The sequence below is a fragment of the Tetrao urogallus genome (assembly GCF_951394365.1).
Source record: "Tetrao urogallus genome assembly, chromosome: 5".
In the NCBI taxonomy this organism is placed as follows: domain Eukaryota; kingdom Metazoa; phylum Chordata; class Aves; order Galliformes; family Phasianidae; genus Tetrao; species Tetrao urogallus.
Genome location: NC_136818.1, coordinates 19818146 through 19831671, shown reverse-complemented (window position 1 = coordinate 19831671; position 13526 = coordinate 19818146). Strand labels below are relative to the sequence as shown.

Below are 13526 nucleotides of genomic sequence, written 5' to 3'. Positions count from 1 at the left end.
ATATAGATTTAACTCTATTTGGTGGGTAAAGCTTCTGACTGTCCTAGGTCACTGAAGTTTAGCAACAAAGCTCCATACAAATAGATTTTTGTAATAGTACTAATAGGCTACATATGACAAAAAGTAAACAAACTCATATTGGTGCGCTGTGTGTGTATCCATCTTAGCATATTTATATTTCTGTGCAGTGCAAGCTCAAGGTAAACCCGTATGACCATGTGCTACAAGTCCAGACAAATAGTTCTTTTGTGCTCTGTTAAGGCAGAAGAATGAGCTATTATTTTTTCTGTATATTGGGACCCACTTGTTTGCAAGCAAGTTGTTCAGATTTCAATGGGAAGAAAACCAAGCTAAAATTGCCACACTGCAAAATTAAATGAATTGGAATTCTGTTCCTCCATGAAAAGACTTTAAATTTTATGTCTGTTCCATAAAATTAACCACTGCATCTGGTTTTTCTTCTGAACTTGTTCAGATAAGTTGATGAAACTTGGGGGTTATCTGACAGTAACACAATCAGATGGAGATTTGTTCAGAAAATTACAATGCAGAGAGGGACGCTTAATTGGTTCTGTCAGCAAACAGAAAAGCACTAGCTTGCATTTCCAGAAACTGTCTAAAACTTTTACAAATAGTCTGACTCAGGTAAAATCAGGCTAATTATATGTTGGGCTCAAAAAATACTCATTAGAAGAACATTATTGGGGTCATAATGTCCAAAACATAACGACAGGAAACAGTGTGATTAATAAGCAATTGGTTTGACAGCCTATTTTATCTATTGCCATATTAATTATGTGACTGTACAACACAGTACACAGACCTTCAGCTCTATTCATTATCTTAGCTACGTAATATCTTATTTAAACCCACAGAGTGAACACAAGTGTTTGCTATGCTTTATTCAAATTATACTGCAAAGAATCATATTGATTTTCTTGTGAAAAGGTGAAAAAAAATCATGAGAGGTCTCTAGAGTTTCTGGAAGTAAGTGTTCAAAACAGTTATAACAAAAGAAACTGACAATGAAAGCCTAATCCAGTGTGTACTGATTGGATATTTCCACTCATACGTTTACAAGACCTGTTAATGAGAAAAGTATCTAAATATCCAAGGAACTGCTGAAACAGCACCTGCTGCTAACAATGTTTACACCAAATTTCAGCTATTATTTTTAAGGACATTTTTTTCAATTCTATTTTAATATTATCGTTAAATTTTGTGTAGTTTTCACTAATTATAACATATAGTAAGCCAGCACTTTGCAGTTGTATTGCTTTAGTTCTAAGGCTTAGTTCTAAGGTTTGAAAGTATGATTAAGTTAATCCAAGAGATTTAAATTTAGTAGGAAAAAAAATGAACATGCAGAGAAATTACCTTTTGTCTTTTAGGCAGAATTTAAAAGTTGGATTTAATATGCTGATATGTTAGTACACAAAACGTTTTTCACAGATATCAAGACAAACACATTTATATATTTCAGTGGGAACTCTTGCAAGAATTAGCAAGAGCAAGGACGCTGAAAGTGTACTAAAATTAACGGATGGCACAGCCAATCTATTGTCCTCATCTGGGAGTCTCCAGAAAGGCTCAGGCAGTATGACATTCTGGCAGCCTGCAGAGGTTTTGCTCATTTTCTGCTCTTAAGTAGCTGCACACGATAGCACACAGACGCAGAGGCAGCAAAGTTGCAGAAGAGGGGCAACTCTGAGTTACTTACGTTGACAGCCCAAGCTGTGCCAGATATATCCCGGCAGACATTTATCACATTTAGGCCCTGATGCTCCCTCCTTACACTCACAAAATCCTCTGTCATTACAGCGATCATGGACTGAACCAAAAGGGTTACAATAACAGTCTGCAGAAACAAGACAACACACACACACTGGATTCAGGTCTACATGAAGTGATAATTCATTTAATACCATAGAGGCTGCATTTCCAATGTTACAGGTAAAGGAAGACTGTCTATGAATAATATCAGGAGTAATGACTATAATTACTGTAGTCCATATATTTGTTTGCAAATGTCATTTCAGGAAGAGGCATTTTATGATATGAAGAGAAAAAGGTAAGCAGGAAGATGTGAAGGCAAAAGCTGTCTGTTCTTTGAGGGTGATTGTAGCAGACTGGTAGGAATGTTTTTGACAATTTAACAAATGTTAGGAAAGCTTTACATATCAATGCGCCATTAGGGCAAAATGTTTCACATCATTAAAATGGGCTTGTCTATATATTACTCAATGGTTTTAGAAATGCTGAATGGCTTTAGAAGGCTATATAAATGCACTTTAGTTATTTCCAAGATAGTCTTCCTTTATTGTTTGGAGTAGTATAATAATTTTTGTGGATATCTGTCATTAAATTGATGAGACTGTATTTATCAGTGACATTAATAAACCTTTTACATTTTCCACAATGATAAGCAGAGGTGAGAAGGAATGTAATGCAAAACTTATCAGAACTTGCTTTATGTTGCTGTTTTCATTTCTCTCATCTCCCAGTGGGCAGATGGAAGATGCAATGAGGCTCTTTCTCTGCTGTATATTTTCCACACGTGTACTGACCTAATTAAAGTAAGACTAGGGCAACCTATTTCCTCCCACAACAGTTACTGTAGGGGGATATATCTTCTTCAACCACAGCCCTTTTCTTTATTGTGATTAGAATATGAGAATTCAGCTTTCAGTTAGCTATGCGAAGAAGATGTTAGCTAGCAGTGCTCATTTTTTGGCAATCTCATTCTTCAGTTTTTTTTCTTCAAGTGGTCTTATCTTAATTTTTATGTAGACCCATGTAGACCCAGAGTAACTCCTCCCTTACCCAAGACTGCAGACACACTTGAATTTTGGCAGATCTCTGCTGCTGTTGAAAGCAAAAGAAATACAAATTGATTCTTGAATCTGAGCGACCTGCAGGAATCTGGCTTTGTGTGCCTGTGAATCACTGCTGCTTTGACTACTTTTGGCAATTTTTCCCCAGTATTAGGTTAAAATTGAGTGAAATTGAAAATGACAAAATGTAGTTGAACTGGGAAGGAAAATATTAAAAAATACAATGGAAAATCTGTGTCAGGAAAAAAAAAAACACAACAAAACCACCCAACAACATTAGCAGAAAGACATTTGTCATCTGTTGTGTCAGTGTCTAATAGCCATAAATTCCAGATGACGCTTTTAACATTTGGCATGCTGAGGAAGAGAAGTTACCTTTGGCAGTTGGATAGCCACAATAATAATACAGTCAATTAGCTAGCAACGTTCATTAATGAAGCTGAATGCTGTAATGCCAAAAATATTGTGCAAGACAGCATAATTATACTGTGATGGGTGCCACTTGAAAAGCTGGCAATCCTGATGTTAATCAGATGTACAAAATATTTATGTAAATAGACATAGAATGGAGTTACATATTGAATGCAGTAAGTCACGTTAGTTTAAGGTGTTAATAGAAAACCTTGAAGGACAAAAGGCTTGGAATTACATTAGAAACAGAGGACCCAGTTCTTACACATTAAAAATAACTTAGTTGAACAAATCAGATCTACAGCAATTAAAAAGAAGTATTTTTGAAAGAAATGTGTGGCCAATGCTATAGATACATAGTTTTCAATTGGCTGCAGAACAAGAACCTGACACTGAGTCAGTGAAAGCTTTTCTACTGAATTATCATATGAAAATGTTAGAAGAATGTTTCCCATCACCTGCCAAGTACCTAAGGCATTAAAAAAATCAAATTCCAGTATGCCAAAGAAAGACAGTGGGGATCATTATGACCTTGCAGCAATAGGTCGTTAAGTAACATTTCCAGATCCTCTTAGCAAGAGCATATGCCAGGCTCCAGGATAGGAAAAAAACCTATCTTCTGCTAATCCAGCTGGGTAGGTATTTTCTTCCTGACCTCAATTTGGTGACTATAAAGGATGGGAAGATAACAGTAGTAGTCATCTTTTCACTGAGATGCACTATATTAATATAATTCTGCCAATAAGTTTAAAAAAAAACATAGGCAAAATGAGCTGAAGCTTACAGGCTTGCTGCTATCATTCTGGATTGACAGTGGCTACAGAGCAACCTTTAAAGCATTGATCACTGGACTATATTAAGTTTTCACAGATATTAACTGGGACCTAAGACTAGGTGACCACATGGTTGGATCTTATAGGTGAGACAATAATCACTATTTCAGTATTTATGTTATAAAAGCAAAGGAATTTATGTATTACTCTGGGTCCACTTGGAGGTTTCAATACTTTTCATGCTTACCAGTGTGTGTGTTCACTGAAACAGAATTATTAGGCCAATTCTGCTTAATTGCACTACAAGCATGCCCAGTGAATTATTTTTGATATTAAAATAGCATGACTTATTTAGAAATTGGGTTGTCCACTGAAGGTAATTTGGAATTCAGCTGATAAACATTTGACACTTCATTTTAGGAAATAAAATTTGTTTTACTTCTAAAAAATTTAGAGCATAATGAAATAAGATTTAAGCCCACTGTATGCTATGTTGCATTTGCTTTATACTAAAAAAAAATAAAAAAATCCATCAAACGACAACAACAAAAATCCCTCTCAGTATTTAAATGCTTTTTAATGCTTCCAGTTTTAAAATTGAAACACTTTCATCGTTTAGATAGCATTGACTAAGATTCACATTATCCATGTACTTACCATATATATATCAAAACTATATAAGTAGTTTTGATAAATCAGAGCCAAACCCCTGCTAGCTGCCAATAACCTATCTAAATATGTTTGAATTTTCTATATATGTAGTTGAAGAGGAAAGAGTTAAACTGGAAAAATTAGACTTTTTATAGGAATAAGATTTGTAGTCTCTGAAATTGTGATTATTAAAATGTTACTGTTAATGTAATGTTCTAATCATACTTAAAATTCAAAACACTGCTCTCAGAGGAGAAATGAGCGTTTCCAATAGAGCAAGACTCCATGTGTATGATGCAGCAGGATGGTGAATCCATTCTCTCTCTGCAATGAAAATACGCCCCACATTTTGCAGGATTAAATCTTAGCAGCCCCGCATCAGGAAAGAACTTCTGTTTTCTCTTTTTTTTTTTTTTTTTTTTTTTTAATTTCTTCCTCTAAATGTTCTTTGGTATCCTTTGCATTCCATTGGTTTCATGCCAGCAATAGTATGAAAGTGCTGCACTGGTGAATAAGCTGAGAAACAAGGATTTTTATGCATTATGATCATATGATTCTCAAAGCCGCCCTAGACCAATAAGAATATTGTTATTTAAACAAATTACATAATATGTAGCAAAACTGTGTTGATCCTGTAGTCATCTGACATGGGAGCCCATGAGAATTTTGCTTGCTTTAAGGTAGGACCTAAATGGACCTAATTCTGCTTTTCCTTAGTGTCTGGACCACTCTGAAATGCACAGTACTAAGACATTCTAAATATATTACTTGCAAATTAATTAATTACAAACCTACTTATTTTTTACCCTGGGATTATTAACTTCCTGGTCCTAGGGATATAGCTACAGTTGCTAACTTAGCACTTCGAGTGTATATGGGAAAACAATTTACTGCATGATCTGATGAAAAATCCCGGAGTATCACGCTTATTAGGCCTATTTAGATAGCTGAAATTATATAGCCCTGATGTCATATCGATGCTGTCCCTCATTTACATCAAACAAATATGAAGGACAGTGCTTTTTACTGATAACATTTGATTGGGTTAACATCCTCAGCACAGTCATATAAGAAATCATGACTTGCCTACTAAAGTTTATATTAGCTCAGACTAATTAATGTCAGAAGAGATCATGCATTTTCTGAATGTGTTGCCAAGCAAAGTTAAAAGAAGGGAATGTGAAATGCAGTGTGTGGATGAATCCAGGTGTTCATCACAAAATAAAATGTAAATCTGACAAGCTGTAGACTGAAACAAATAATAGCAACCTAAAAAATGTCTGGATTGAATCTCAGGAATGGATTATAAAGAATATTAAAACATAACTTATTCACCTGTAGCCAAGTTGGTATTAACATCTTTTTTTTTCTTTTTTTTTTTTTTCCTCTCTTTCTTTTTGTTTTCCTTCTTGGAAAATAGAAAGAAAAACTAATTACAATGGAAATTCAGGAAATGTTATTCTGATGCTCGTGTCTATAAGCAACACTATATAACGAAATTGTAAATCGGTTGTTTGAATAATGCCTTTTGTGGAGATGTGTTCACTACTAGATGGTGTATGAAGCCAATAGCGAAACTTTTATTGACTGTTCTTGGTCTTCAACTGCTGTCCTATCACTTTCTATGCACTAACTTGAGGTGATAAGAGAACAACGCGTATCCTTCTTGTGTGATATTTTTTGTACTATACAATTTCTTATTTTGTTCGGAAATTTGCTTTAATTCTGCATTTTGGATAGTTACATGAGATATTAGGTTTAAAGCCCTGCTTTCATCTTGGTTTCCTATATTTGAATTGACATTATGTCAAACTGGCCTGACAAATTCTAATCACACAGGCATAATTTCAGTTTCTTCTCAAAAGAGAGAGGAGTTAGCAGCCCTGTTCCTGTGAATAGAATCTGGAGCTACGTGTTCTTTTAAAATTTAAGTTAATAAAAGATAAAGAAGAGATGGCTCTGGGGAGACCTCACTGTGGCCTTTGAATACTTGAGGAGAGTGTATAAATAGGAGAGGGAGCAACTGTTTATATGGATGGATAGTGATAGGAGAAGGGGGAATGATTTTAAACCAAGACTGGGAAGATTTAGGTTAGATATTAGGAGGAAGTTTTTCTTTCAGGAGGTGATGACGCACTGGAACAGGTTGCCCGGAGATGTTTAGGATGCCCCATCCTTGGAGGCATTCAAAGCCAAGCTGGATGTGGCTGTGGGCAGCCTGGTCTGGTGGTTGGCGACACTGCCCATGATAGGGTGGTTGAAACTAGATGATCTTTGAGTTCTTTTTCAACCCAGGCCATTCTGTGATATTCTATGAAAAGGGGTTAACAAGCACCAACCCCCATCTTCTATTCATGTACCTGGCAACTTCTGTAGGTCTTCTGCAATTGTTCATGAATGTACTAATAATTTCGAAAGTTAGACTAGGAACAGGGATTTATGACCCAAAAGCTTCCATTTTCACACATGTACAGCTCCCTGCTGCAGGCCAACACAGTCAGCTTCTTGGGGCTTCCTGGGAGAGTCTTCCCAGGGCCATTAATCAAGGGATTTCATCATCATGTACAGATCCAAAATACTTCCTTGGGGCTACAGTCACAACTAAAGCAACAGATGGAAAGTCTTCACAGATGTTCTTATCCATTGAAAAAGCTCATTCTGGCTCAACTAGCAATTAAGCAGCAGCAGTCCCTAGCAGCTGCCAGTAGCTGAAAAGGCACAGAAGAAAAGCCACAGTTACCCCGGGACTGACCTATGCACACATTTTCATCGTCCAGCTCTGCAGAAGCATTTCTGAAGTAGCCCAGCCTGCATAACTCACAGTGCTGACCTCTAGTGTTGTGCTTACAGCTCACGCAAATGACCGTATTGAGCAGCTCGATGTAACTGCACCGGTTGGAGTGCCCGAAGCATTCACAGTCTTTCAAGGAAGAACAGAAATGTATACAGAATGTATACAGCAGCAGAGTAATAGCACATTACATGCTCAGTAAAAATGAACTATGAGAAGAAGTATGAATGAATGGCACATACATGTTAATCAATGTAACATGGACAACAGCAGATGTTTATCTGCAATGAAAGTGAGGTTTGTTTCAGGCAGGTTAGCGTGACTGACCATAGCATGACGTCAAAGGCTGGTTGCTATTGGCAGACCTGATGGAACTGAAGCATTTGCAGTTGTAAACCTTTCAGGAGTACTGGAGGCTCAGTTTCTGCTGATAGAAATGCATGTCCTTTTTGCGTATTTGAGATGAATATAAATCAAGACACAGGAGAATCTTTCTCATGTTAAAAATATTGCATACAGAGCACAGAATTGCCAAACTTCAGCATGTTTTAATCTATAATGGTAGATTAAAAAAAAAATATTCTGACATAAATGGTAAGCATTCAAAACTAGTACTGAATTCAGCTCAGTGTAACTGGTCGGCACCTTGGGAAGGAACTGTTTTACTTCAAGAACAAGCAAATCTCGAGTTTGACAATTTTGGTAAGAACCTCCTCAAACAAGTGAAGCAGGAGAAAAAAAAAAAAAAAAAAAAAAGGAAGTATTACTTAAGAGCAATTTCTGGCACATTTCTAAGGTAAGTATTAACCCAGTTTTAGTTCAGACATGAGGAACAACTAGTCCAGGAAAGAGCTTGAAAACTCTCAAATGTGTACTGAATAGAAGGCATGCTTATTGCAGCCATCTGAATTGCAGCTGGCATGACAGCCTCTTTTAAAAAAAAAAAGAACAATCAGCAAACCTATGCTACGTACAGAATGCTACTGCCTCAGTATTTAATCACAACTAATATATGTTTTTCATATTCAGAAAAATAGAAATTAGGAAAGTATCGATATCACCATACAAGGCACAGCTGTGATGTGGAAAGCTTTTGTATGTCTGATTGCTTAGCTCTGAGTCTGAACTCAGAATAAATGCAGGAAAGGTTATTAGGATGAATAGAGAAGTAGAGAGCCTATTTAAAAAGTGAAGAGTATGATAATTTGGCTTGTTTACTCTAGGAAATTGAAGCCAGGATATTGCCAGGCTATAAATGCAACAAGAAGATGTTCTTCTATCATCATAAGTGAGTATCTTTGCTAACGGACAACGCTGCCGCAAGACCAAAGGCATATTAACTGGCCATTGGGACACTTCAGACGTAATCCAGAAGATAGTATCTAGCTGTTAGGAAACTGAGGTTCTCAAACACCCTCCCAAATTGTAGCAACACCACTGATGCTTTGGAGTTACAACTCCAAAGTTTATTGAATTAGTAAAAGAGATTATGGTATGTTTCTTTGCAATAATGGAGCACTAGATGCAGTGATGTGGAAGTACTTTGAGGGCTTGAAGTTAACCTATAATTAGACACTTATAGCAGAGGATGTAAAATGTTAATTTCTGATATATGTGGCAGGGGCCAGGTCTCTGTGACTTTTTTAAGGTGCACTGCTGATTGTGCTGGGCACATAATGAGCCCACAAGTTGGTGTAGTGTGCCTGAAACAATGTGTGCACCTGTTTATATGTTTGTTAAGTAATTGCTGTACCAGTCCATGTTTATGAATATGTTATGCACGCAATATGTATATACTTCTTCTGCTGTTCATCTGATCTAGCAGCCTGTAAATGGATTGTATATTTTCTTTTACCTACAGCATTTAGTGTAACATATATATCCATCTTTAGAACTGCCTTTCTGCTGCCAGGAAACATTATTTTAATTTACATATATATATTCAGTTAATATATGCACATTCCTGTTTTCTTTGATGTAATGCTGGTGAAGTAATGCTCACAGTTCATGTTAGCCTGATAATTTTGAATCCCTGTAACTGCTGTACAGTAAAAGCTTTGGTGTACTAGATTCAATGCACTACCAGTAGACATAGTCTGTCATATTCCATGATTCTATGGTTCTTTGATAATGGAGTGGGGAGGAAAAGTGTTAATGTTTCTCTTTTGTAACTAGTCAGTGAGATTCAGCATCTCAGGCAGCTGTCCAGCTGCATTTCTCCTCTAGTTTAACTGTCTTACCTGAGTGAAAACTGCCCTTGAGGGGTAAAGGCAGCAGATCTAAAAGTGGAAACTAGTGCTATCAAACAAAAAAAAAAATTGTTACAATGCTAAGTCTTAGTGTGCTGAATTTCTAAAATAAGAAAGATTGTTTCGAGATAAGCAATCTGATCATTTTGAATCTCAGATGAAGAAGCAATTCTGTAATTTCTGCTTTGACATAGCACCTGTCTTCTGCCCCCATTGCACAACTTGTTTTGGTGACAAGATACTGTGCTGATCTGTTTGTCAGTCTTATGGCTAAACATAAATCACTCTGCAGGTGAATTCAGAGGAAACAGTAACAGGCAGCAAAATAATGTTGCATTGTTATGTTACAAAAATATGCAGACTATAAGTAAGTGACAGTAAATCAGACTATGCTACCTCATCTTTTGTTTTTAAAATAGTAGAGAGAATGTTTTGTGAATGAATAACTGCACTATTTCCACTCTGAAATTGATATGACCTTCAGTAATACTATTATAGCAGATAACTGGCTATTACAAAAACACACACAAAAAATTGCTGCACATAAAATAATTCACTGCTACAGCAAAGCTTTCTCCAATTTATGATCTTGACTACAGAAGAAACTAATGATTTTGAAAGGCTCAGTTTGATGTACAAATGTACTCTTAAACAGGCTCTGAAGGCCAACTCAGGTTCTGATGCAGTTTGTCAATTTTTAGGGTGAGTAATTAGACCAACTCTTGATTTTATTGCTGTCTACAACTTCCTTGTGGGAGAGTGGAGAGAGAGGTGCTGATTTCTTCTCTCTGATGACCTGTGATAGAGTGGAATGGTTCAAAAATCACCAGGGGAAGTTCAGATTGGATATTAAGAAAAAGTTTTTCACTTTTCAGAAAGGGTTAGGCTGTGGAATAAGTATTCCCTGAGAAGTGGGCCCCAAGCTTATTGGTATTCAGGAAATATTTTGACAGCTTTCTTAGATAAATGGTTTAAGTCTTAGGTTGCCCTGTGTATAGTCAGGAGAACTCTGATTCTTGTGGGTCCTTTTCAACACAGGTGATTCTATAATTCTTGTAAGTACTGTTGGTCTTAACACTCTCAAATGCCAGATGATAACCAATTTTTTGCTCTTGTTCCATTTTGCTAATACATTCAAATGAAGTTATTTTGCCTGGTGCTATTGGCCTGGTCAGTGAATGAACCATTTATACATTTTTACAGGTTTATATATATGTTCAAAACAAACAAACAAAGAAACAAACAAACAAACAAAAAAAAAACACACAAAAAAACCCAAGAAACTGTGCAACAGGTTTGCATGTTATAAAAAATTACTCTGTCATAACAAGTAGAATTGCATTCAGCATCATGGCATCTGCTTACCTAATACCTGTTAATGCTGTGTGGCCCTTATAGCTTATCAGCTTAATTTTATGTAATTCACCCCTACCAGTGCACAGACCAGAAAGTACATCTTAAGGTTTTTAAGCATACCTCACTGGTTAGCAGCCCAATAATTTTCATGTGTTTGCAAAGCCATGCAATTGCTGAAAGAGGTGGATGAAAAGTACTAAAATCAGGCTGAAAATGGTTTAACAAGATTGAAATGCCCTGAATGCAAAATGCTGCTTTCAATTCCTAACACTATGTCAGAAAAGGCACGGATAAACTAGAGGCAGTTTAAAGCTGAGTAACAGTAAGGAGTAAATGAATTGGAAAGTGAAACCTCAAAGGACAGGTAACGCTAGTTAGGTATGTTTAGTGTGAAGGAAAAAGGGAAAATAGAAAGCCATGTTAGATTTGATTATTATCTTTGGATGATTCAGGAATTGTCAAATTCCTTTCCAACTCACAGAAGATCTGACTGCATGAGCCTTTAAAGATGATTTTCTGTTGTGACAACCCTCATCCTATTGCATAAAGCATAAAATTAAATATTGAAGATACTCATGTAAAGGTTGAATATGTCTTTCTATAAATTGAATACTCTGTTGCCTCCCCTCTGTTGTAATGCTACACATTTACATCTTCGAGATGATGTACTGTTCTGCTATCAGTCAGGATTGGGTTCAGCTCAAGCTTCAGCTGGGACCAGTAAAACATGAAACGCCATCACATGAAACAGTGGTAGACACACGTGGAAGGGAAGCACAGTTTTAAAACTGAAACTGATAATGCATGAGACAGCAATCAGTGTCATTTTCTAATTAAAACCACAGAAAGTATTTCAAGAAAAGTACATTCAGAAATCATTAAATTTTTTTTTTTTTTTTTTTTTTTTTTTTTTCTTTTTCATTGTCCGGTAAATCTGGTTTCCTTCTCTGTACTCTAACAAAAGACAAAGGAGATTTTCTTGTGACCTTGAAATGACCTGCTTCAAAACAAATAGTTATCATGATCTTATCAAATGGGTCAAACTAAGTTCTAATGTTTGTTGGTATCTCTAGTCCTTAGAGATGTGTGTTTCATGAATAAGGAGATATTCCCTGGGCAGCCTGGTCTAGTATTAAATGTGGAGGTTAGTGGCCCTGCCTGTGGCAGGAGGGTTGGAGATTCACGATCCTTGAGGTCCCTTCCAACCCTGTGATTCTGTGATTCTGTGATTCACAAATAGCTACAGAAAGACAAAACATTTTTATATGTACTTTTTATAGATAAATTGAAGAGGAAACCCAATGAAAATATCTGAGCTCAGGCAGATTGATAAATATACAAATCAAATAGGTTGCTTGTATGCCACTGAGATAATACTGGCATCCTTCATTGTGCCCACATAATGCCATTATTTTGATAAAACACTGAAACATCAGTACAAAACGTAATGCCTATACTTTCAATTTGCACATTGTTACAATAAAATGAAGATGTAAGACACACTTACAATGCATTAGAAGACATAACTACATATTCAACTCCATGGGTACAGATACTTCTTGATGATATGGACAATTGACTTTTTTATGTTTTGTTTCCCCTCAACTAATCTTTTTCTTTCTTTTTTTACAATTTACGCAGATGGGTGAGGAAATCTCAAACAAACATTTCATTTCTAGGTAACAATCTGAATGGTCATTTTCTAATATTTAATTAGTTCAAAAACAAGCGCCACATCACTTATATGTCAGCAGTGACTGTGTAAAAAGCATAATTAGTTTTTCTGTATATGCCTTACGTTTACGGGATTTAATGTTTCTGCTGTCAATGAAGATGCCTCACCAGTAAAGCTGATGGGTTCACTTCACAGATATTCCAGATTCATACAGTGCAATGTTCTCACAACACATAGCACTATGAAATCACTGTATGAATCCAAGAATTCCTACCTCTCTTGTGGTTTGCAACTTGAACAGAAGAAACAGTTGTCATAGATAATTTGGGAGCAACTGGATAGGTGATAAAATGAACAATAAATTAGAAACAATATCATATAGAAATAAATCAAAAGATTAAAAGAAATAAATCAAAAGATTAAGATAAACTATTTTGTTTCTTTACCATGTTAAATTAACTTTAACAATGGCTGCTGTTTTGTAAGGAAACCACGAAACTTACTGAAAGTGTATTACAGGCTACCAACTATTGAGTCATTTCAGCTATAATATCCAAAATAAAGGGAAATTAATTCACGTATGCACACCGGCAATTTTGTGTTAGATGTTATAGGGTAACTTCTACTAGTACATGACCAATGGCTATAAGGCAATCAGAGTGCTCTACAAAGGGTTTTATGAAATTTACTTGCAAACATACTCTGGCCTATTTGCATAAGGAAAGAAAATGCGATAAAATAATATTGGATATAATAAGATTTTTGTAATCATTCTCATTATACACT

At 36.0% G+C, this 13526-nt stretch overlaps 1 protein-coding gene across 1 annotated transcript in view; it reads right to left on the bottom strand.

Annotated features, from left to right (window-relative positions):
- NTNG1 (netrin G1) overlaps window positions 1-13526 on the bottom strand; it is a gene marked incomplete at both ends in the record, with an annotated part of 142930 nt that overhangs the window by 20546 nt on the left and 108858 nt on the right. The window contains 3 exons of the mRNA XM_079536560.1: window positions 1721-1858; window positions 7422-7589; window positions 13015-13074. Of these exons, the coding sequence (XP_079392686.1) occupies window positions 1721-1858; window positions 7422-7589; window positions 13015-13074 (366 nt within the window). The remainder of the gene's footprint in view (window positions 1-1720; window positions 1859-7421; window positions 7590-13014; window positions 13075-13526) is intronic.